Here is a 25,523-nt window from a genome sequence, read left to right as displayed (position 1 = left end):
AAATATAACGCACTCCGATTAGCTACAAATTAAGTGTGGGTCCCACCGTGGTTTCGTTTGCTCGGATTTTTATGGCACGCGGCCAAGCGAATAGGAAACTTGGCCTTCTCGGTGCCAACCGCCTCTCTCGATTAGAAAGATCTGAAGCCTGCAGACCTGTCTTGGCTCCGCAGCAGCATAGAGACCTACCTGTTAGAATCACACTGCTACTTAAATCTGTTTGCACGGCTAAGATTATTACTGTTATCTGTTCATATCTTCTGAAAACTCTATTAGAATCTCCCACCTCCTCCTCCTCCTCCGCTTTCCGCACCTTATCTCCATCCAAAAGTTTTCTTTCATCCGCTGAAGAAGAATATTCAGCGCCGGTGATATTGTTTTCTAAGGTGATAGATTACATGAATGGTTGCCACATTTATCTTTGATCCCCTCCTTTCCTCGTCGTTGATGCCATTCTTTTAACATTGATCCCCTTAATTGCCACGTCCTTCATCTTACAGTGTCAACATCATCGTTGGATCTTTGGTTTTGTCGAGTTACGAACCAAAGACATACGGCCAGTATTGATGTTGCTTAGGCTTCTTGGAGTTTTAGCTTTGGAACTTTGATCCGATCCGATCTGATCTGTGGTCATACGGCCAGTATCGGATCGGGTCTGGTAGGTGGTACAGACCCGACCCGATTTTATGTCCTCGACGCCTCCATACTCCACACCCCCATCGGCGGCTGTTCTTCCTCGTGATGATTTATCTCCCAACTGAGTCTCCACTTTTGATCCTTCATCCATCTGTTTGCCTTTGCAGGAAGAAGAGAGAAGAGGAAGAATAAAGGCTGTGTCTTGCTTGTGATCCTTGGCCCCTGCTCCTTCAGCCCTTTGAATAGTTTCAGACATTTCTGGACGCTTAGTATGATCATTTTCTTGATAATTTCTTCGTAAAGCCTTCGATCATTCAGGTTCTCGCTATGATCATCGGGTTCCCCATAATTGTTTCTCCTTCAGGACGATGTTGTTGGTGATTTATTTTTTCCCCGCTTTGTTGGCGTCTGGGATTCTCTGTTTCTCTCACCTCTGTATTGGAGATTATTTTATGCGGTTTTTCAGTGTGTCGATTTTTTGGTTGGAACATAGGAATTGATGGCGACTCATTAACCGATTCAGAAAAAGACAGCTTTTTTTAAGCAGGAGTAATCAATTTGGAAAATGGATTAGAAAGTCCAGGAGAGTAATCCGATGTGGAACCCTTGGCTACAGTTCTCACAAGCTGTAATCAGATCAGATTCCTCGGAAGTTAAATGAGGATGTTTTAGATCGTCGGGCAAATGATCTTGTTCTTAATGAGACTGGCCGATTACAATAAAAGATTGTCTTTTTCTTTTTTATTCTTGTTCCTGTTAAGATAAGCTCTCTTCTCCTCTTTAGAGTCTTTTATCGAGAGATGTTTCTGTCATTTAGAATGTTAACGATTGACAAAAATAAGAAAAACCTTGATATCTTGAAATCAAATCATTAGTTACATATGCTGTATTTTGTTAAAATCATGACTCTGAAAGTTTCTTTTTTAATATATATTCGTATGTTTAGCATTTTTTATGAAATATGTGGTCCGATCGATCTTGATCCAAACAAAATGTGAAATACATTTCATATATTTGTCTTATTTGGGTTTTTAGTTGGCTTTTTGGTAGAATTGGACCAGTTGGTAGCGTGCGATTTGGTCACCAAAATGGTCGCTTTTCAAGCAACCGGCAATGACCTTCATTTTTGAGTCGGGTCTTTTTGGAAGAGGGTAAGTGGGGTTCCTTCTCGTCTCCCCTTCTAATGGCATAGGCACCCTTAGGGCTTTTCTTTCTGACGATTTACTGTTGGTTTTCGATTTATTTTTGGTTCTTGGCCTCTTTCTGTGCTGCTGCTACACTGATTATGGTCAAAATCTTGGAAAAGACAGCTTATTTGGAAATAAATCAGAAAAAGAATTTGGCTAAATCTTGGACTTGCATCTGATTTTGTCTTCTTTGTTCTTCCTTCTGAAATGAATCTTTGATTATCTCGGATTGTTAAAAAACCTTTTATTTGTTTTCATTTCTTCTTGTTTTTATGCTTAGAATTGGGAGACGTGTGTTGACTGCTCATTTTTGGATACATCTGAGTTGTTCCGAACATCTTATTTTCAGGAAGATTTAACCTTGTACTGATGTATTCTCCTTGGTTTCGTTGGATCTTGGTTTGGTCCCATGCATGACATTCTTGTTGTTGCCTTCTACCAGTGAGGTTGGTGGGATGCAGTCTTCCTGTCCATATTGGATCAAGTATTGGTAGATGGGAAGCAGAACCGATTTAATCCAATGTAATTCTCAGTTGAATGAGCTCTCCCGGTACTTATCAGATTGGGTCTAGGGAGTATGTGCAGACCTGATTTAATCCAATATCATCAGCACCTATGTATCTTGAGCGGCTGTTCTTCCAATTTTGTATATGAACTAATAGAAGATGAGGAAGAACAATAACGAGATTGTGCTTATAATTCTTGGCCACGGTCCTGTTGAATTGTTTCAGACATACCACATGAAGTTGTTGCTACGGTCATAGTGGGCTACCTATTTTTCTGACCCTTTGGTCAAAGTGTTTTTAGCTTCCGTTTCCTTTTTCAAACTAACTATTTTGGTTTAAGTATGGTGGTGCTTTTGCTTTGTTTATTCAGAAATTGATGGTCACTCATATATCAATTCAAATTGGAAACAGTTTCTCTTTGACCTAGACTAATGGATTTGAAAAGTGGAACGGAAACTCCTCAGGAATCTGGTGTGGAATCCTTCTTCAACTCAGCTCCACCTCTCAAAGATCGTGATCAAATTTCTCAGAAGTTAGAAGACTTCATCACTAAGATTTCTATATCATCAGGCAAATAATCATGTTCTTATCATATCTATCTTCGTTATGATAAAAAATTGCTTTTCCTTTGGTGTTCTTGTTTTCTTTTTGGTTCTTGAGTATGTGTTAAACTGGAATTTTCTAAATTGTGGGGTTTCTCTTTTTCTTTTGGTATCTTTCAGAAAGTGGGAAACCTATTAGGGTTGTTTGTGTGACTTCTGGGGGAACAACTGTTCCTTTGGAGCAGCGATGTGTCCGTTACATTGATAATTTCAGTTCGGGTAACAGGGGAGCTGCATCTACAGAGTATGGTTGACTTTTTCTGTCTAATTGTATATGTTTTCTGAGCTTTTCTAGGAAAGTTATGTATTTGAACAGTTATCATGTTGTAGGTACTTTGTGAAGGCTGGATATGCAGTTATCTTTGTCCATCGTCGGTAAATATTCTTCTTTTCCTTATTGTATTCTGGATGATCTTTTCAATATTTGTTGCTAAACACTAGTTGTCTGTGATTTCAGGGGAAGCTGCCAACCATACTGCAGATATCTTCCACAGGATTCATTTCTTGATTTTTTTGATATAGCAGAGAACTCAACTATCAAAGGTTTGTGTATCTACTTCCCAACTATTGCGTAAGCTGGATAACTTGACTCTTTGGCTTTCATGTTGTTGCTGTCCTATGTGGCCATTGAGATTCATTCCTGTTAATTTTTGGAGTATGATAACAATGTCAACTGACTTGGGTATTGGGGCAACCCTATACCCGTAATTACAACTGAACTTTTCATGGTCCACAGAATTTTCAATAATTGCATGGAAGCTGAGAGTTGTGAAATTTAACTGGGACTTGGGAGTACAAGCATGGTTGTGGTATGATACTTGGGTATCATTTGGTTGTTGTCTGATACTGGGTTAACATAGTTTATTTGGAAAAGAAAAGAAGTTAGCAACTCTGCTTTTTTTCTTATTTTTTTTCTGGGCTATTTGTCTCCACATCTTTGTGGGATACTCATTGATTAATTTAACATAATCCACTTTTATGCTTGATATAATATTGTTACTCTCTGTCCATATTTTTCTAAATTCTTCAAGATGCCCGTTCCATGTATAGATTCAATAGCACATATTTCTTACTAGATCTCATTGTCAGTGTGTGAGCCACATGGTACGGTGGTCAAGGGAGCAATTAGGGACTATCGAAAGGTATAGAGCTGGTCTGATCTGTATACTATGTATCAAAACCTATAAGAAAATTTAGTATCTCATAATTATACTAATCTGTCACCAAAGTAAATAATAACCAATGCAGAGTATCTTTTGCAGGCAGTTGAAGAAGGCTTCTTGCTGAAACTTCCATTCACCACAATTTTTGAATATCTTCAGGTTGTTGAGATCTTCACAGTGCTATATGTTTTCTGCAAAAGAAAGTGTGTATTACAAGTCTGTGATGCCCAGAATTTAGAATTCTGTAGATATATATTCTCTCCTAGTTATACCAAGTAAAGATACGTGCTAAATGATTTTGCCAAATTGGTTTTAGATACATATCTTCTGCTGATGTCTGATTGTGCTCTTTCTCTATATATTGTTAAGCCAATTATTGCACTAGATATTGTCAAAACTAGATATATTATTTGGTTGCAATAATATTGATTTTGTTCATTTATAAAATTCAGCTGTACTGTACCACTCAACCAACTCTAGATGTCATTTTCTTTGTTACATTTTTTAATCTTGAACAAATAAATAACTTCAATGAATTATGCTGAAAATTTCTGTCCAGGGAACATTTATATTTTAAACCTTATATTTTTCACATGATAAGTGAGAGGATCTTTTTTCCCTTGCATATTGTCAGAGCTGCTGTTCCCTTTTGCATGCAAATTAAAGAATAATCAGTAATTTGTACTCCGAATGTATACACACCAGTGTTTTATTTTAAGAATGAATTGTTGAATGCAATTCATCTTTGAGTGGCCTAACTCCACATACTTAAAGATCAACAAAGGTCATGGAGTTATTGGATGAAAATCAAAGTAATCTAGGTTTCAACAAATTGGTGGTCTTGGATGGAAGAGAGTAGCAAGGCTGTCACTTCCATATGTATATCAAATATCCAGTCTATGTTGTTGCTTACATGGGTAAGAAAAAAGTTCCGGAGAACTAATTGTCCAGCCATAGTCATCCTTTTATATTTCATGATTGCATGCCAACTGATTCTGATATATTGGATCAGTTTAGTGTACTTGTGTGAATAAATTTATTAATTTAGAAACATTATGGAATTTACGCATAATCTTTCTCCACAGTTGTTGAGTAGTCCTATTTGCATTTTATGAACAAATTACTAATGTCTTTTCTGTGAACAGATTTTACAGATGGTGGCTACATCAATGAGATGTCTTAAGTCACATGGGATGTTCTATCTTGCTGCTGCAGTATCGGACTTTTATGTACCTTGGGAAAACATGGTAAGAATATAAAAATACTTGATCTGCTCCAAGCTGATCAACTAGTTTAGTTAGTTTCACTAGGAAATAATTTGGTTCATACTTTAGAAGTCACATCAAATATTTGTTAAAATAAGGTCATATTGATATCTTTTAAGTAATAGATCTGAATGTGACATCATAACCTACTCATGACGTCTTATGCAATTACCTCCAGGAAGACACATCTTGAATCAATCTTTGTGTATATGCTTATATTTTTGTTATTATTATTCAACAGGCAAAACATAAGATCCAATCTGCAGAAGGTCCTCTGGATATGCGACTCAACCAGGTGCCTAAAATGCTTTTGGTGCTGCGAAAAGACTGGGCTCCTGCAGCATTTTGCATTTCATTCAAGGTTAGTCCATTTATTCATGCTACAACACAGAAACAACTCTGGCAACTTGAGTCCGACTTCTGTGAGTCCAATCTAGAATTTTCTTTGAGGTTAATAGAAGTAGAACATGCTTAAAAGAGACATCTGTTGTCTGCATGCTATACTGGCTAATGAACTTCATTAATTGACTAAGGTGGTGATAGACCCACATTGTTTCCTCTCATGCATATATGATCTGTTTCTGTTGAACTTTATGTTCTCTGTGATTTCCATGTTACCATAATTACTTAATGGAAGCAAATTCAGTGTATTTTCAGTGTCATTTCCAATTTGTACAGATTATGTGATTGAATGAAAGCGGCTTTATAGAAATAACAATTAGAGAGGATTTACATTATAGCTGGCCCTATAATGATGTTATTAGTTACTTTGGTCTGGACCATGATTTAGATTTGATTATAAGATACATTGGTTCGATAAGTTGCACATCTTGTTTGATTTAGTGTACTCTTGTCATTTTTGTCACACAAGACTTACTTTTACCGGAAAACAGTTGGAGACAGATCCAGATATTCTGCTTCAGAAAGCTGACATGGCAATGCGGAAGTATGGCATGCATGTTGTTGTAGCAAATGAACTGGCGACTTACAAAAGGGAAGTCTCCGTCGTTACAAGTGGAGAAAAAACTAGAGTTTGTAGTCATGGACAGGATCATGACTTGGAGGAGGAACTCATCGATATCCTCGTGGCTAGGCATTCTGAGCACATCAAGAAGTCCTCTGGAATAGATGTAAACGAAGCCCTGTAACATATCATTTAGTGATTACAAGGTGTCCATGGAGACCTTGTTAAGATCAATGCTCACAGATCAGCAAGACAGCTTTTTGAATGAGTGCCCTTTTTTATCTAACAAAGGCCCAATTTAATCCTCTTGATCATTCTGTGGTTTGTAACTTGTGTGAGTGCTTTGTTGAAGAACATGTTGTGGAGCAGTATTTGCTAATGACAGGAAGAGTTCTCTTTTGACATGAGATTCCTTTCTCTTCAAGCCATATGTTAGATCTCCAAATTTGTAAACCTATGACAATCTACATTTTAATAAATAAGCAACTCCCTCGCCCTTTTCGTTTCTTTTCTTCTTTCCCTGAAGCATAGGTTCAGATTTCCAGTTTTCGTGCTAAACCCTATTACAGCTCCAAGATTTTTGTTTGGAAGTCTCATCTAGATAAATGAACCAGAGAGGTATCACAAGTAACCAATGCAACTGCAAGACAAGAACCTAACATACAAATCCACTTTCCAGTTCTGCAGAGAAATAGTAGTGCAAAACTTGCAACAATTCTTGGTTGATTGTCTGCAAAGCTATATAAGACAACCTCATGCACAATATATAGACTTTACATCAGGCATTGCGGGTCATTGCCAAACTACATGACATGCAATTATCTGTCCATTTCTGGTGCTTCCTGGAAAGCAGCCTATGATTTTTCTGCATGGAATACATGACCCACATGTTGTCCTCATAAAGAACAGAGTTACAACAATAAGTGTATGACATACTCATAGACAAACTTCAGAGGCAGCTTCATTGTCCATAAAACATGGAGCTTCAATAGATATTTACATAACATCTACACTAGGGCACCTTTTCCAGTTTGAGTGCTGAATAAATTCCAGAAAGAAGTGCTCCAGGATGGTTGATGGTAACCAAATTGCAGATGTCAATTCCCTCGGCCAGCTGATTGGTGGCTGGTGCTGAAACATCAAGTTACCAAGGTGCTTGATCTCAAGATTGCTAAGTTGGATCATGAGGACGAGCAGCCCATAAGGAACTAAGCGCACGAAGGCGTTGGAAATAGTCACCCAAGGCAAGCAAGCCTCGTGCTGCTTGGTGGGTTGTGAGGATGCTGTACATCTGCCTCAAGGCCTGTTGCCGAAGGAGGTCTGCCTGTTTCAATATATAGCAAGAATGATTTCATGTTCAGGTTGAATACCCAGAAGCAAATTTCAAAACAATATAGAGTTAGTTGTCATATATTCACTTATGATTTCTGGTGTCAAAGGATGAACATTTTAACAAAAGCACATAATACAATAAGAATAATAACAAGAGACCAACTTTTAAACATTAGAAGTATTACTTTGTGTGGCAAGTGCATGTTCATCACTATTGATGCTATTAAACCATCCTGCAGAGAGGAAGAGGGTGAAAGGTAGAGGAAAAGTTTGTGACATGAACATCAGGTCATGCAAACTCAGTTGGAAAACTCATCCTAATACTAATGGCAAAGGCAATGCAGATTCAGAACCACAGAATAGGATCAGATGCTATCTAGATGAAAATAAATGGATGAATAGTTAAGAAGATTATGAACCTTAAAAATTTATAGAGGATTAAGAAGATATCTATCAGAAACTACGAAGAAAACAGAAAAGGCAAGCAGTGGACAGTGCTGCAATTTAAAGAGGCCCTTTGTGTTATCAAACACATAATCCTTTTTGTACATCTTATATTCTGAAAACATATGACATTTAGAAATTAAGATTTTGAAAATGCTATTTGATTATGACAATACCTATTGGTTTGTCATTCTCCAATTAATCATTAGGCATATTGTTTTGCGATCTCAAAGAAACAAGAGGAAAAGATAACATACGGCAGAAACTATGACATGCATGTGCTCATATTCATACCTACCCAGTAATTGTTCTATTCAGCCAATAAAATCTGGTTTTATTCACATATTCATAAGTCCTACACTGATGCAAATTATGGAAGTAAGGTTTAAGGGAACACAAACTACCAAAAATAATGACATCAGCAAAACAAGAGACAATGGTATCCATTACAGATTAATTTTAAAATTTGTATATTACCTGGTTCACAAAGCTTACAAGAGCCTCCAACTTTCCCATGGCATTTGCCATCTGTTCCATGTAATTTGTGACACCAGGTGTGCCTGAAGGGTCACATGTTAGTGTTTCAGAAAGAGTTTCCTGAAGTCTCTCCAATCCTTGCGAAAGAGCATCTTCAGCTTGTTGTGAAGATTGCCGCAGGCCTGACACAGCGCTCTTTTGTTGCTCTGTCATAGGGTCTAGTTGCGATGAGACTACCTGTGAACCAAGGATGGTAAAGTAACATTAGCAGTACTTTTTATCCATAGCTTACTCTAAGGCTCCCTAAGGACAGTGAAATGACTTTCTCAGTAACTTGAGGAAAATGAAAATGAAACTACAGATAAATAGCATGTGACATTAGCAAGAAACATAAGGTTTTTAGTTCAGCAACATGCCCCTGCATGGTGACATGCTAACATGGAGTATGCCGACCCAGTCTACATCTCCATAGGCTTCCTATAGTCCAATGCTGCGTTATCATGTCCGTGCATGCCAGCATGTCACATACTGGCAGCACAGTCAGAGTGCTTGCATTTGCTGAAATCTTTACTAGATTCTAAAATTCCAAAAAATAACATTTAATCACCTTTAGAAGCTCTGATGGCCTAAATCCGCCAATCCAGAGAAAAAACCTTTCTGTGGGTGTTCTCCACATGCCGGATATAAGATAGAAGACATCAGATTTTGCTGTGACTGCTTTTATTCGGAAAAGATTGTCATAGTGTCTTATTCCGCTCTCCACAAGCATTTCAAGCTCAACATCAGATGCATGTGCTTGTAGCGCAGTTCTTAAATCACTAGTTTGCCGATTCTGTTCTTCAACCCAGTGTCCATATTCCATTTCAAAAGCAGCAATCCCTGAAATACACCGCCAAGGAATGCCTTTAAGTACATGAGGAGCTGACATATTGATCTTACAATCTGATAATAATCTGTGGAAAGAATTGAAAGAGGCAAAACAGAAAAAAGCCTACTTTATCATTCCAAATAGTGCTGCTACGAAAGAATCGCAAATTTTATGATCTTTTACTGAGTCAATATTAAAAAAAGACACATGATATAAGATACTGCAAGTGAAACATAAAATTCCCTTGCAAAATATTGTATATTATATTCTATATATTTAGAATGGATTTATGGACTTGAGGCACAAGTCCATGGAGGACTAGCAAATAATTCAAAGTTTGGAGAGTGAGGTTGAGGTATTTACGTAGTAAAAGTGAGACCACATTGATGCTTCCAGACTTAAAAGATTCAAAATGAAAACTGAGAAAAAGAATACAAATTACCCGTCACCTGCACTAGTAGTAGAAAGCTGTACAAGTTTTAATTAGAGCTTATAATACAACCATATTATTAGAGTAGCTTTTATCAAATATCAAAAAGATCTAGTGAAACTTTAGAAGTACAGGTCCGACATTAACAAAATATTGCAGCTGAAAAATGATAGCCTTTCAAGATAGATGTAGCTGAGTCTTCTAACTCTTGATATTTTAACATTGAAGTCGTTAACATATAGTTCAGAATATATTAAGAAAAAGATACGAAAGAAATGAACACTATACCCGAATTAACACTTCCTGACAACCCAATATTCGTCTCTCGTAAATGCCCACCAATGTACACAGCCTGGAATTCATCAATAACTTCTTGCTTAGCTCATATAAACACAGAATTCCTTGTTCATCATGATTAGTGCCACTTATACCTGCTGTCTAGCCTGCTCAAGCTCCTGCTCTAGCTGGGCCAGTTTTAGACGACTTGACTCTAGTTGTTGAACATAAGCCTACAAAACAAGTATCAGATGATCAGCATATTAAGAATCAAATCAGTCACCTAATTGTACCTTTACCATTCTAAGATACCTTTTTCCGCAGACGACTTTTCTTAGCAGCCTCTCGATTCTGTGCAAGCCGTCTTAATACCTATGATAAGTCATCCGTACATCATCAAATTGGCAACACCATATGGACAAACCAATTACATTCGGAGTTCACAGCATTTGAGAAACATATCAAGAAAATGCAATTCATTCTCTAACAATATATATTAAGAAAATGTAATTCATTCTCGGACAATATATAATAAGAAAATGTAATTCATTCTCTGACAATATACTGAATAAGTAGACTTGAACTTGGCTCATTGATATTATTGCAGATACATATAAGAACAACAAACTCTTTTCTAACATTAGGATTGGTTTTGTAACTTGGGTTAATGGTTGATTAAAGAACAAGCAATGTTAAGCACAGACCAAGAAATTTGAAACCATAATTGGGACTAAGCCATCAACTGAACTGAACTGAACTGAAATTGATATAAACCAATAAATTTTAAATGAGCAGAACTGAAATAGTTATAACTAAAATTATTGTAAATACATATCCCTCAGAGCATCCAACCCCTGTTGTAATATCATAAACTAACACGAAAGAATTTTTAAAATTATCATAAACAGATGATACTCCACAAAGATAATTCGTTAGAGGTAAAATTTTCTTGACTGATTTAAACTAAATCATCAGATAAATTCATTGTGATTTAAATGCCAAAGTACATCATTCCAGTGGTCCAGTACAGGATTAATCCACATAAATGAACAGGCAATATTTTGTTGACCATTTAAGAAAATAAACTGACAAGATTCAAATAATCTCAAAGTTGATGTACTATTTTTGTTGTCACCAAGAGATCCATCACTTCTGTAATCACAGAATTGTCTAATTAGTTAGTTTCAGACTAAGGTGGGACTAAATTCAAGCAGACATATCTTCTGATTACTACCTTGATCAAAAGTTTCTTGTTCTCCACAAGTTCACATGATTTCTTTCAATCTGTATTAAAAAAGTCCATAAACCTATATTGCTAAAAAATACTCAAAGCACAAAAGATAGCAAGAATGTCAACAATTTTTGGAAAGAAAACCTTTACATGGAAAGCCCATCAATAATTCCACAAAAACCAACCAATGAAGATATTCCAAAATATGAGAACATACTAATTGAAATCATAGTCAAAATAGGATTTGTTTTAGCTAGAGTGTCAAAGTATGCCCTATTGACTTCTTCGCTTTCAAGTAGATGCCAAGGTCAAAATTCTCCTTCCCCTACCAGAAGTTGAAGGAATCACCTATTATTTGTCTGAGTGAAAGAAGTGAGGGGTTTATCCCGAAATAAATAAAACAAGTCAGGGTTGTTTTTCTCTCTTCTTCAAAGAAATTTAGAGTACCATGAACAAAAAAATTTCTTCAGCAAAGCAGGTGGTAAAAATGTCACAAGCATTTACATACCTTGTCTGAAGAATGGCTTGTTTCCTGACCATACTTCTTTGGTTGTCCTAGTTCCTTGCGAGGAATATCCTCCAGCTACAAATTATTTCAAATTTAAAATATAACGTATATCCAAGTAACAGATCTGATGCGATTGATGACATAATGTTGCCAAACAACACATGCCACATACCTCTGCCATATAATCAAGTTTCGTGTCTGTTTCCACAATTGTTGATGCACATGTATTTTGACTGCTATCAGCTTTAAACGAGTCTTCCCACATGCCAATTTGGTGGTTCGGTTCATATATACCCATCCTTTTGGAGGTTGCAAATGAAGATGTAGAGCTTCTACTGTTTAGGCCAAAAGGAGAAAATTACTTCTATGAAAGACAAAAGGATAAGAAGTAAAAAAATTTACTGATTCAAAAAGAGAGTCCTTCATACAATTGTAAGGTGCAATTGCTTTTGGTATATAATAGAGCCCGTAACAGTATATAGTAGGAGTTTCAAATGGACCTTGATTACCTGGCTACTTAAACATACCTCAATGTATCAGTATCAAATTTTGGTCAAGGACTTTAAAAATAAGAAGCTTGGTTATGTAAGGATTAGATCAAAGTTTTTCCTAGATCTGGCTTAGCAACTAGCTGGATAGAAACCCCAAGACCAACTTAATATTTTAGGCAACCACATTCCACTATAGGTTATAGCCAAACTTAATCTGATAATCAAATGTTTCAGCCCATTTTGTTATGTCAAAATAGCAGAGTCACACTTCCTAGAGAATTCTGATAGAGCTCTTCACAACGGGTTTACTTGTACAAATGCTTGCAACCGCACCCAGTGATTTAAAAGTTACTGCTACCTGATCAGGTGTGTACCTACTATCTAAAGTCCATAGAGAGTATGTATAACTTTTTAAATAAATTAATAAAAATAAAGTCAAAATATCTTAAAAGACCTATAGCACTATATCTGACATCACATAAAGAAACTCTCTCAAATCTGCTTTTGATTTTACAAATTATTCCACTTCCAAACCCCAATAATTTTCTTCCCTTCCATGTACTATGGAATTGTCTCAAAATCATGGGATGCCTTCATAAGTTTATCAGACATGCCAGAAAAATGGGTTGTAAAAGATATTAGAGCTGAAGGGCATTTATTGTGCCCACAATATTAATCTCAAAAACACAAATAAGCAAACAAATTAACAGAATAGAACCCTACTAAACAACACAGGAAACTAATCTATTCTCTTGCTTCTTGAGGTTCATGATTAGAGCTGGTGGCCAGTTATGATGTCAAACTACTTCCCAACTACACAGGAAACTAATCTAAGCAAACTCAATCCATCTCATCTCCTGCTTAACTTTGGGAAAAGCTGACAAGCTATCAACCTGCTAGAACCTAGTAGTTCTCTGTGCTACCAACTTGCAAAAGAGAAACAGATCCCTATCAAAATACTTCCAACTTTTTCTAAATATAACAGCGGTTTGTATAATTACCCCAAAAGATCTTTCTGTTTCATTTTTCTTCTCTATTTTGTAAACGCTCTTTCCTGAAAAAATGCAGGCAAATAAAGGAACATTTCCTATCCTTTGGAAGACCAACTTTTTCTACAATACTTCAAAGGTCACGAAACCACAACAAATGTTCTGAAAGCTTATGGACAATATTTGTCGCGTAATTTTGCGACTACTCTTTATCAATATTCAAAAAGCCATTTCGGGGGAAGGGAAGATATCGTCGTTTCTTGAATTATGTGGGTCGTATTAAGCTGAAGTTCTAATTGTTTCCGAGACTCACGAAGACCAAAAGATCCCGCTCGAACTCAGAGCACACAAAATTCCAACCTTCAAGCAGAATCCAAAACCGGCAACTCGAAACAATAAAAAGAGAATATCCCACCGTTTTGCCGCAATCTTCACCGAATCAAGTAAAATCCATGTAAAAGAGGTACTAAAGAACAGTTTCCCCGTTCAAAGGAAGAACTCTTAGGTTCCCACAGCACGAAGCACGGTGACAAGTTCATCAGCCGAAGAATCTGAATAACCTCGGTGATAGAAGAGCAGCGCTCTAACCTGGACATCACTCGAAAAGCTGCCGCCGGGCCTCGCGAGACGCAAAACCTTAAGCCCAATACCAAGGTGGGAAACCCCCGCGGTCGCCATTTCCTCTCCCTCTCTCTCGCTGCTCCCTAATCCGAGAGAGAGGAGAGAGATGGAGGGAGCAGTGGAAGCAAACCACGAGACGCAAGTCCACCACCGTCCCCTTGTCGTCCACCGTTATTTTAATGGAACGTCGCGTGTGAGCGGAGAGAAATTCGCCGCGGGTGGACGCTACGTTATCCTGCTCCGTCGGCGCCGGTTAGCACCGTGCGCCGATGACGTCATCGGCCGCTGTTGTGCACTGTCAGTACACTTACCCCCCAAAAACTGCATTTTGATTGATAGATTCGGATGAACTTTACTGGATTAACGAGTAATAGTTTTGAAGATATGAAGTTTATTGAAATCATCTGTAGCCCTTCACAACCCTATTGACCATTACTTATTTTTCCATCTGCCAATGACTATGGAGACTTGTTGAGTGAGCTTTTTTTTTCTTCTGAAAAATAAATAAATTATTAAATTAAATGGGTACAGAATATATATATATATATATATATATATACATATATATATATATATATAATTTATTTATGGTGAAACACATTGAGGTTTTATTGGGGACAATCAAGATAAATTGTAATATTAATTATTTTGTTCTACCATTAGTTATTCTAAAATTATGAACGACTCTTAAAGTGGTTTGCGATCGAAAGGTTTTTATCATAATATTTGTGTAGATGTAATTGAGGTGGTTCATGATTTTCATGTATGTATTAGTTTTATTATCATATCAATATTTGTTTCTCTGGTAAAAATAATAATATTCAAAATGGACTAAGAAATCAAGGGCAAGAGAAGGAACCTCTATATCTATAAAAAAATATATATTCTATATTGATTATATATGATGGGAACTTAGCATGTTATAGGATGGGGGTAATGGTACTAACATGAATGTTAGTAAATTAAAAAAAGATAAGCCTAAAGACATATTTTGGTTTATGTATAGCACATATGATGTACGGGGATATATAATTCTACCTAAATTTTAGAGTATATAAAAATCTTAATTTTAGAAGGAAAAGAAAGAGAAAGGTTCTCAATGAAAAGGGAAATATACATAATAAACCAACCCCATTGATATTTATCCTAGAGAACCATGTGGGCATAACATGGCAACATAAAATCTAGAAATCTAGAATTTGGGCACATAAAGAAATTGCATGACCTATTGACTCACTATTTTATTGATGATCACTTGCAATTATGCAAATAATATAATATATAAACATTTATCTGTTTCTTGAATCTTTAAAATTCTGTATTTGTGCATAATTTCTAACAAAAGGGAAAGTATTCATTTATCACTTTTACTAGCTATTGTCAGTATAATTAAGAACAGGTGTACCCTATGTAGAAAGAAGTGTCTTCTGAGTTGGATTTGCTTCAATAGTTTGAAAACTCCTATCCATAATCAGAACACATTTACAGTGCATTCAGCAGTGTTATAATTCAAAGGAAAAAAAAGTGACAAATCAAAATGCTTACCTATGTTCAAGATGAGGTATGTTATTTTCCAGATAGCCAACATAAAGCTCCATCATATCCTGTTGCAGTTGATCCTTGCCAAAGTTCATGGTTTCCTCACATTCTTGTTGATATGGCTTGGAGTATCTCGACTAAGTTGCATGGCTTAGAAGTACTTCAGTGCTCTAGATAATGAGCAATAAAAAATATTAATTGTATACACATGATGGTTGAAGATTAATTATGGCATACAGATGATTGGGTTTTAACATAAAGAGAATCATTCTGAAGTAGAGGAGAAATTTTATTGTATAAATATTTGCATTAGGAATGAATTCATTTCTTTTGATGATACATGCATACTTTCATGGCGATTACATGCCAGTAGATTAAAGAAAATAAGGCACTTATGTTTCTAGCAATATTCCGTAAGGGGTGAAAACATCTGCAGTAACCAAACTTTTCTATCTCAAAATATGTAGATTTGTGCATAATTAAGCTTACACATACTACTCTTCTATTTGATTTGCAAAGATATCTCACTACCACACTCTTTGGACAAACTCCTGTTGCATTCTAAACTCGATTTGTTGTAGAAATCATCAGTCTACCGAAACTTCGACACGATCCAAAATATAATTGTAGTACCATATGTGTAAGGATTATAAGAACATCATAAAAGAACTTTGAAGAAGAAAAAAAGACCACAATAAAGGAAAAGAGAGTCATACCTCTCTGCCATGTTTAGGAAAGCTGAGTCTGATCTCAAGTGAGATGGAGAGAAGACAGTAGCAATCAAAGCTGGGAGTTGGGAAGGAGACGTTAAATGGAAAACGAAGAGAGAAGCTCCTCTATATGCACCTCCTACTAAGATACACATAGTGGATAACCCTTTATACTAAGTTGCCAGCCGTTTAAGCTTTATGCATCAAACATTAACAAAAGCCTAAAAGAGCATGATGCATCAAGCATACACTAAATGACCCTAAAAGCAGATGCAACTTGGCTGGTTAGGGGTTCAAATCGAACTACATAACCAAACACATGTTTTAACCTAGTTGAGATAAAAGGTTGATTGGTTTACCTTCTGAACTTAGAGCTGAGCACTTCACATTTACCAGTTCAGGTCTGGTGCTAGCTAACAAAATAAAAAAAAAAAAGATGTTTATTGAATTTATGGTATAGATCCAAGCTGAAATACTAAATTTCACTTAATCCTAAACTAAATAGATCTACTATCAAGTATCAACAACTCAATTGTGTTCTAAGTTACTCGGTTAGTGGTCCTATCAGGAATCAGATCTTGATAATTGGACTGATCTATCGAAGGTCAGATTATGATAATTGATATTATAATGAATCTACTTCTAGGATGTCAAGCCGTTTGAGTAACACCTTGTTAATCCATCCATCATTGATATTGTCCCATTAACAATTTACAATATTACTCTCTCGAAAGTAATACGGAGTTTTCTTCGTAGAAAAAGAAGGAAAAAAGAACTATAAAATTGTGGGAACAATTCCTTTTGTGTAGGAAAAAGAAACTGTAGGGACATTGTTGTCATGTACCTTTAACAAAATGTTCTGCAATCTCTATGATTGTTTACACCAAATTTATTACTTCAGTTTATAGCAAAAGACTAGCTGCTCTCTAGATTAGATTTTCTATGCCATTTATCATGGAAAAGCACATTTGTAAGACCTGAACAATCAAGGTGAATTATCAGTTTAGTTAGCAGGTCTGCAGTGTGTTGTTATTGGAACATCTTGTACTAATAACGCAAGGAAACGTAGTTGACTTGCTAATAATCAGGAAATAATTCTGTGAAGTTTAGGCTTAACATTTCTACAAGCTGATGCCCTGGAACACATCACAGGATCCAACTTACTTTAATGCGCAGCAAGATCTCAAGCATTGATGAATTCATGGACCTGTTCAGAAGCTTTCCATATAGGTGACACTCCTATGAACTTAAGCTAGTGGGATGGCCAACTTCACACTGCTTTCTTCATTCTATCCTTAAAGGCCTTTTGTCTTGATCATCTTTGGCTTTTTTGGGTGGCGTTACCGCTGCCGTCTCTTCCAACTCTTGATCAATTGCGTAAGACATAAGTGTGGTTTGTTGTTCTTTCGAAACAAAAGCTCACAGCCTTAAATATGCTGCACAGGCTCACCTAAAGAAAGATAAGCCTGAAGCAACAGTTTCTTTGCCCACCATGCACTGGAAGCAAATCCTAGTGCGCCTATGTGGGGTATTGATTCAATTGAAAAGGCGGTCTCTGTCCCCACTGTCCCTTAATTTTGCGAAACCCAACAAAAATGGTGCTCTTTGATTGATCAAATGAGCTTTTTCTTGGCTCAGGATGTATTTTCCATGCTTTTGACACATATCTATCTGTCTTGTATCAGATTAGGTTTGTTTACTTACCAGGTGGGAAGGTTATGGACGCATGAGCTGAGGCAAAGTGCACAGCCACTTGGAAAAGCAAACTGGCCAGGTAAAGAGGTGTCCAAGGATAATATTAGAAATGGTGAATGACTAAGATTCTTGCATGGGTGGTGCTTGACTACTGCATTCTCCTTTTTGAGATGCTTTGGTGTAGATCTGCAAAATGGACAGTAATCTGAATAGCAGACTCTGAACATTGTTGACTGAGACAAAAGACACCAAAACCAGAGAGCCTAAAGAATCATCAGGTCTTGTTGCACCCAGGAGTTTGATACGCATGTCAAAGTTCAATAGAATCATGGGCTAAACTATGCAATATTTTCTTTCACTAAAATACAGTCATCAGAAAATGAGGAAGAAAGCAACTCAACGTAATGCGTATGATAGGATTCAAATAATACTATATACACATGTACACCCATATTTGGATACGTAGATACACAGAGAGACAGTCACTGGTTCAAGCAACAGAAGCTCATTCTTTCTAATTTGATTTGAGCATCACAAATAGTATATATGATAGAAAAGGCTTGAGCTGAGGTGATAATTAAGCTCGACTTCCTAAATCAGTTTAAACCTTTACATCTGCAAAAGCAAGGAAACAATCAAGCTGGCAAAGAGAGAATAAGGCTTTGCTTCTGCTGATCCTAACACTCATTTGGATCGTACTGTGGCTGACGGATTCCCCCTTTCTTTTCCTTTTTCTTTCTTTGTGAGGTCACCATATTGCATGAGTATTAGGTGCAATGGAGCAAACCATTCATCAGAAATGAGGCTTCCTAGCTAGTTTGTTGTGACTGTAGAGGAAAGAGGCCAACATGAGCTAAGGGCTGATACAGTGGCCTCTCCTTTGCGGGTCAAGAAACACTTCCCCCCTGGTTTCATTTGCCTTCGTAGGCCATCGAATCCACTACTGATGGAGGTCCTTTCCCTTTAGAATTTTGGATGCGCATTAAAGCGCAACACAAAGTTGGAAGCTGTAAACAGTTCTCGCACTTTATATCAATTATTAAAAATAAAGTGAACGGAATCTAACGCATTATTTGGATTCAAAAGCTGATTCCTCTCTCTCTCTCTCTCTCTCTCTCTCTCTCGCAGATAAAAAATTAAAGCTTGTTCATCAAAGCTACAGAAGAACTCAACTGTTTTTCATGCTGAGAGGAACTGTTTTCAGGGATCAAAAGCTATCAGTTCAAAATGTAAGAATCCTCATTAATATAATATATATATATACATATATACATGTATACATATATATATGAATATATGTACAGATTTCCTTTTATATTATCTTGAGGTAAGCTTAAACATACTGCCTCACTGCATTTGGGCTGGTTCATGATGATGCTTGGTGCTTCTGCCACTGAAAAGTTGCAATCCACAGTCATCTGCAAATTGTTCTAATTTATTAGAATTTTGATCACGGGAAGGCATCTGATGTTAATCTTTTTGTGTTCCTCCAATGAAACAATGCCAGATTCCTTCTAACGTATGTATTTAGTCTTTTCAGGTGAATAAAGTTGCAATTCAACCCGAGTGTCTCAGATATATTATCGATGGAGGAAGAATTGGGCTTTGAAGGCTTGTGCTTCGTTTCACTTTATAATTCCATAAATACATGAAATGCTGACTTTTTAATCCTGTCTTATGAATCCATATATATATATAATTATTCAAAGTGACGAGGCGAAAGTATTATGCTCTTAACGTAGCATCTACTCAAAAAATAGAATAAGAAGAGATTTTTTGACTTGGTCCTCAACGATGAAGTTAGTAATTCAAGGTCCTTAAATATGGACTTGAGTAATTCGATAAAAGAGATGATCCTCTCTATTTCCCTATGTAAGATTGTTTTTATTCCTTTAAGGAAAAGAAAGTTTGTGATATCTTTTATAAAGGAAGAGAAGAGAGTATAATATTATCATTCATAAAGGATTATGATTACCTTCCTTGTAAAAAAGGAAGAGAGTAAGAAGAAAGTTTATTATTTTCTTCGGGATGCAAAGAAAGCTTATGATTATATTTTTTTATTATAATGGATGAAAAGAAAGCTTATTTGTACTTTGAATCATATGCAGATGGTTGGCGGATGACTTAGATCTCATATATGATAGCCACATGTCAGTTAATAGTAGATTTTCTATCATTTGTCCCTCTCGAAGGGATGTTATAGTACATTGTTAGAACCCTTGCGGATTCTAAACTTGGGTTGATCTCTTTAGGGGGTCGGCCTCCTTGGAACTCTATAGGGGTTCCTCCCTCCAAGTTGCTGCTCAAAGGCTGCAGAAAAGATTCATCTATTGCTTATCCAAAGAGAAGGAATACATGGCTATTTATAGGGCTTCTAAACCCTAACTCCTAATAGGACTCCTACTTAAGACTCTTACTTCTAACCAACTCCTAATAGGACTCCTAGTCAAGACTCCTATTCCCTTACAACTCCTAATTCTTCTCTAAGAAAAGACCTCCTACATGAATGCCCCTCTCAATTAGGACTCTCCTAGCTAGAGTCCTAACAGTTTTAAATGGATGCCCCTCTCAATTAGGACTCTCTTAGCTAGAGTCCTAACAGTTTTACATGAAGGTCCCTCTCAATTTGGACTCTCCAAGCTAGAGTCCTAACATACCCGCCCTCTTCAAATCAGCATTGTCCTCGAGGCTGATGATTCATGAATTCTGGGAATTTGATCTTCAAGTCGTCATAGTTCTCCCAAGTGGCATCTTCTATTGGTAGGTTCGCCCATTGTATTAGAACTTCATTAGTGGGTCGTCGTCGTTGAGTCACGATCCGTCGATCAATAATGGCACTTCGCTGGGTCTGGAGTTCTCTTTGGGTAGTCATATTTGGTGGGTGGCTTTGGGCTGTCTCCAAGCACCTATTTACAACTGTCTCGTCGTCGATTTGTGGGTGATATGCCATACTCCTTTTCAATTTAGTACCCTGCATATAGAATAACTTGGTCCAAAATCTACTCGTGAAGATGCAAGTAGAATTTATCATAAGCACAATGCGTCCCTTACAGTGTAATTCTTTTGAGTCCCAATTATAATGAGCCACGGAGCTTGGTGCTTCCTCCAATTTTTTTATAAACTTATTAGTCTCTGAATCTTCCTGCCATTCCATCTTAATATCCTTAAGAAAGTTGCTGGTCGGAAGTGAAATGGCTGAAACTTCAGCTTGCTCGGGTAGTTGCGAAAGCGCATCTGCAAGAACATTCTCTTTCCCCTTTTTGTAAGTTATTTCATAATCAAATCTAAGAAGTTTTGTTACCCATTTTTGCTGCTCAGGGGATGATATCTTTCGTTCCAAAAAGTACTCGAGGCTTTTATGGTCAGTTTTAATTTGAAATCGTCGACCAATCAAGTAGGGTCTCCACCTCGTTGCTGCGCGCACAATGGCAAGCATTTCCTTATCATATGTTGACTTATTTTGATGGGAGGGAGATAATGCCTTGCTAGTGTATATGAGTGGTTGACCATCTTGCATGAGAATGGCTCCAATTCCGACTCCAGATGCATCAGCCTCAATAATGAAGGGTCGGTTGAAAGCTGGTAGTGTTAGCACCGGCATCGTCGTCATGGCTGTCTTAAGTTTGTCGAAGGCAGCGGAGGCTCTGTCCGACCATTGGAAGACATCTTTTTTCAGTAAGAAAGTAACTGGTGCACTAATCTCTCCATAGTTTTTCACGAACTTGCAGTAGTAGCCTGTTAAACCCAAAAAGTCATGTAGCAATTTTATGTTCCTCGGGGTCAGCCAGTTTTGCATTGCTCCAATTTTGAAGGGGTCTACTGCCACACCTTCCTCTGATATGATATGCCCAAGATATTCCACCTTCTTTTGAAGAAAGCAAAAATTCATAGTGGTTGTTGTGTGTTCAAAAGGTGGTTTTCGGTATATCTTCTTCGCATACTCGTATTTGATGATACCCGGATCGAAGGTCCAGCTTTATAAAGATTTGTGCTCCCTTTCATCTAGTAATTCATCTGCTATTGGAATAGGGTATTTATCCTTGATGGTTATTCCATTGAGAGCTCGGTAATCAACACATAATCGCCATATTCTATCCTTCTTTCGTATGAGGAGCACCGGTGAAGAATAGAGGTTGCAACTTGGCCGAATAACTCCTATTTTGAGCATTTCTTTTACAATCCTTTCTATTTCATCCTTCAGGAGATATTGATATGGCCGAGTATTTGCTGGAGGTTTGCCTGAAAGAGTCATTATATAATGATCATGCCGACGGGTAAGAGGTAGGTTGTATGGTTCGTCAAATATATCTGAAAATTCAGCAAGCAAAGGAAGTATGTTTGGATCTTCAAATTGTATTGGCTCTCCCTCAGTTTGGTGCTCAAGTTGTATAAAAAATCTGCTGCATGCTTTATGCAAAACCTTCTCCATTTGTTATGTGCAAATCGTCGTTATGTCGCCCCCACGTTTCCCGTTCAGTATCACCTGTTTCTCCTTACTGTAAAATTTCATAATTAGTTGCATAAAATTCCAAGAAATATCACCTAATGTCGTCAACCATTTAATTATGAACATAGCCTTATGATCATCAGGAGGGAGAAGGAAGAAATATGCAATTATCTCTTGGTCCTGCAGCAATAGTTTCTCTTGCGGGCGCCTACGATCACAATTCAAAATCCGTCCGTCGATGACCTTAATGTCAAACCTGCTGCAATTCTCAATAGGTAAGGCCATCTGGATAGTAACCTTACTATTTATAAAGTTATTAGAACTGCCCGTGTCGATGAGAACAGTGATCGGTTGTTGTTTGAGAAGGCCTCCAACTTTCATCGTTTCCGGGTTTGAGTAGCCGGCTAGTGCATGCACCGTAACTTCAGTCGGTTGTGGCTCTTCTTCTGCATCTTCTTCTTCATGTTCAAGGCTCTCTTCTGGATGTTCAATGACCTCTTCTTCTATTGGTTCAATCATAAGAAGTCTCCCTTTACTACAGCGAGGCTCACGGCTCCACGGCTCGTCACAATGCCAACATAACCCCTTCGTATATCGCTCCCGAAGCTCTTCTCTTGTTAACCTCTTTGGTGTAGGGACTTGGTCAATAGTAGGGGGGGCTGAGGGCTTCAATATTACTGGTTGAGGAACGACCATAGTCCTCCGAGTTTCATGGTTCAATTGCTCCTCTTGATGTCGTGCGAAAGAGATGGCTGCCATAAGCGTATATGGTTGTCGCGCTTTAACTTCTCCTCGGATCTCCGACTTCAAGCCCTCAATGAAGGTCCTCAATAGCTGTTTTTGAGACCAATCACGAGTTTAATTAGATAACCTTTCAAACCTGGTTTGGTACTCCTGAATGGTGGAGGTTTGTTGGATCTTTGCTAGTTGTTCGTCAATATTCTCGTAATCGGTGAGTCTGAAGCGAATCAGCAGTCCTTCTTTGAATTGACGCCATGAAAGGACTCCATAAGTATGTTTAAACTAGTCAAACCACTGTATAGCATCCCCTTCAAGATGTATAGCTGCAATTTTCACCATAGATACATCCGTGGTTTTGTGGTACCGAAAATATCGCTCCGCGCGCGAGATCCAACCAATCGGGTCTCCTTCTTCCCATCTAGGGAAGTCCACTCTCATGCATGGATAGTTGGGGTTGGTCATAGAGCCTACCCTCCCTTGGAAGTCATCTCTTCGGGCTTGGTGTGATTGGGCAAAGCTCTTTCCTTGATATGATTTCTTCGGGCTTAGTGGTTGGCCCAATCTGAGTTCGGTAAAGAGCGTCCGAATCTTATCCTCCATTCGTGCCTCCAAGGCTTCGAATTTAGCATTGATTACCTCCTTAGATGCCATAGTATATGGCCCCAAATCAATGATGTTAAGATCTCTCTTTTGCTGTTGGGTTAAAGGCATGTATAGGTTGAGAGAAGTGATGGTCGAAAGTGTTGGTGGATTGGTGGATGTAGGCTGCGGTTTAGGCTTGTTTTGTGGCTGTTTTGGGTGCAGTTTGAGGGTGTGGTTTGGTAGAGTTTTAGGGCTGTGGATGAAAGTTTTGGATCTGTGGTAGATGGTAGCAAAGGTTTGACAGAAATCCATGGAAGTTGCAGCAAGTATGTGCTGTCTTGTAAGAGTAGAATTGTCGTCAAAGAAACAACAAATTCTCGACGTAATTTCCACCAAAAACTTGAGAGAATTGAGGAGGGAATTGATAGAAAAATCACAGTTTATATGACAGCAAGGATATCTAATTTAATCAAGAAAATTTTGGCAGTATAACAGCAAGGAAATTGGTGCAAGTTGCAATTGCAGAATTATCGTCGAAAAATTTCAGCGGGTTACGATGAAAATTTGCAGCAACATAAAATCATTTTTAGAGATGAATTTCTTAATAGATCAATCTTAGATGGAAGCCATGATGATATATGAAGTGTATAAGAAATTTCATTCAAAAAAGATTGCAAATAGATGGGTTAAGGCAACGATATGCAGCTGAAATTTTCTGCAGCATAGATTTTCAAGTGCAGCAGATTGGACATAAAAGATCAGTAGTTTATATTAAGAATTTTTCGATGAAACCAAAGGAAAATATACTGTTAGGAAGTGTCAAATATGTCATAAAAATTTCGTAGAAATTTGGATAGAAAAAGTATAGTAGCAAGATCAAACAGATGGTGCTATGCGGCTTGAATTCTGCAATTCAAGTGCAGCAGATTGGACATAAAAGATCAGTAGTTTATATTGAGAATTTTTTGATGAAACCAAAGGGAAATCTACTGTTAGGAAGTGTCAAAGATGTCATAAAAATTTCGTAGTAATTTGGATAGAAAAAGCACAGTAGCAAGATCAAACAGATGGTGCTATGCGGTTGGAATTCTGCAATGTATCTTTCGTCGTAGAGATGAAAATTTTGTGACGAAAAGTTTATGCAGCAATATAGGAACGATTTTTTTTTTTTTTGATTTTCGAATAAGGATAACTAAATTGCAGCAGCAGTAAGGTAGGAAACCAGAACCTGTTGCAATTCACGGGGAGATCAAAGGATGATCCGCGGTGGTGGAGATGATGGCGGAATTCGGTGATGATCTTTTAAGCAATTGTGGGAATTGCTTTGGATGGTTGTAGAGGGTTGATGGATGGCTGTGGAAGGGTAGCGAGACGCCAAGAACGCTACTCTGATACTAGGTGTTAGAACCCTTGCGGATTCTAAACTTGGGGTTGATCTCTTTAGGGGGTCGGCCTCCTTGGAACTCTATAGGGGTTCCTCCCTCCAAGTTGCTGCTCAAAGGCTGCAGAAAAGATTCATCTATTGCTTATCCAAAGAGAAGGAATACATGGCTATTTATAGGGCTTCTAAACCCTAACTCCTAATAGGACTCCTACTTAAGACTCTTACTTCTAACCAACTCCTAATAGGACTCCTAGTCAAGACTCCTATTCCCTTACAACTCCTAATTCTTCTCTAAGAAAAGACCTCCTACATGAATGCCCCTCTCAATTAGGACTCTCCTAGCTAGAGTCCTAACAGTTTTAAATGGATGCCCCTCTCAATTAGGACTCTCTTAGCTAGAGTCCTAACAGTTTTACATGAATGTCCCTCTCAATT

The 25,523-nt window shown here is 37.5% G+C and overlaps 2 protein-coding genes across 9 annotated transcripts; one reads left to right on the top strand and one right to left on the bottom strand.

The window, feature by feature from the left end:
* The first annotated feature begins 302 nt into the window (after positions 1-302).
* On the top strand, positions 303-6,637 carry LOC135617573 (phosphopantothenate--cysteine ligase 2-like). 4 transcript variants are annotated; one of them, XM_065117947.1, is made up of 10 exons: positions 306-905; positions 2,741-2,899; positions 3,052-3,175; positions 3,262-3,306; positions 3,389-3,474; positions 4,021-4,073; positions 4,194-4,253; positions 5,240-5,341; positions 5,601-5,720; positions 6,253-6,637. In XM_065117947.1, exons 2-10 carry the CDS (start codon positions 2,761-2,763, stop codon positions 6,505-6,507), a joined length of 984 nt encoding a protein of 327 aa, XP_064974019.1. In that variant the 5' UTR covers positions 306-905; positions 2,741-2,760; the 3' UTR covers positions 6,508-6,637. The 4 variants fall into 4 exon arrangements, with proteins under 4 accessions (XP_064974020.1, XP_064974019.1, XP_064974018.1 ...); XM_065117946.1 differs by having other exon boundaries at positions 306-954; XM_065117945.1 differs by having other exon boundaries at positions 306-1,787.
* A 384-nt stretch (positions 6,638-7,021) lies between these two features.
* On the bottom strand, positions 7,022-16,393 carry LOC135583306 (transcription factor TGA4-like). Of its 5 annotated transcripts, none has more exons than XM_065117940.1 (10): positions 16,246-16,393; positions 15,536-15,699; positions 12,062-12,224; positions 11,890-11,964; positions 10,463-10,522; positions 10,306-10,383; positions 10,163-10,226; positions 9,184-9,455; positions 8,577-8,813; positions 7,022-7,647 (listed from the first exon to the last, which is right to left on the bottom strand). In XM_065117940.1, the coding sequence occupies exons 2-10, from the start codon at positions 15,622-15,624 to the stop codon at positions 7,495-7,497; spliced, it is 1,191 nt and encodes a 396-aa protein (XP_064974012.1). In that variant the 5' UTR covers positions 15,625-15,699; positions 16,246-16,393; the 3' UTR covers positions 7,022-7,494. The 5 variants fall into 5 exon arrangements, with proteins under 5 accessions (XP_064974012.1, XP_064974013.1, XP_064974014.1 ...); XM_065117941.1 differs by having other exon boundaries at positions 12,062-12,221; XM_065117942.1 differs by lacking the exons at positions 15,536-15,699; positions 16,246-16,393 and adding an exon at positions 13,958-14,151.
* Positions 16,394-25,523: the final 9,130 nt, after the last annotated feature.

Source organism: Musa acuminata, chromosome BXJ2-7 (genome assembly GCF_036884655.1).
Source record: "Musa acuminata AAA Group cultivar baxijiao chromosome BXJ2-7, Cavendish_Baxijiao_AAA, whole genome shotgun sequence".
Classification (NCBI taxonomy): Eukaryota; Viridiplantae; Streptophyta; class Magnoliopsida; order Zingiberales; family Musaceae; genus Musa; species Musa acuminata.
The sequence above is the reverse complement of the archived record's forward strand: the minus strand, read 5'-3'. Positions and strand labels throughout refer to the sequence as shown.

Bases quoted from the DNA above. Each gene is read 5' to 3' on its own strand.
- LOC135617573 (XM_065117947.1), top strand. From the start codon at position 2,761: ATGGATTTGAAAAGTGGAACGGAAACTCCTCAGGAATCTGGTGTGGAA. The intron at 2,900-3,051 runs GCAAATAATCAT...GGTATCTTTCAG, and splicing joins TAAGATTTCTATATCATCAG to AAAGTGGGAAACCTATTAGG. The intron at 5,342-5,600 runs GTAAGAATATAA...ATTATTCAACAG, and splicing joins ATGTACCTTGGGAAAACATG to GCAAAACATAAGATCCAATC.
- LOC135583306 (XM_065117940.1), bottom strand. From the start codon at position 15,624: ATGAACTTTGGCAAGGATCAACTGCAACAGGATATGATGGAGCTTTAT. The intron at 10,227-10,305 runs GTATAAGTGGCA...GATGAATTCCAG, and splicing joins TTGAGCAGGCTAGACAGCAG to GCTGTGTACATTGGTGGGCA. The intron at 7,648-8,576 runs GTAATATACAAA...ATATTGAAACAG, and splicing joins TTGTAAGCTTTGTGAACCAG to GCAGACCTCCTTCGGCAACA.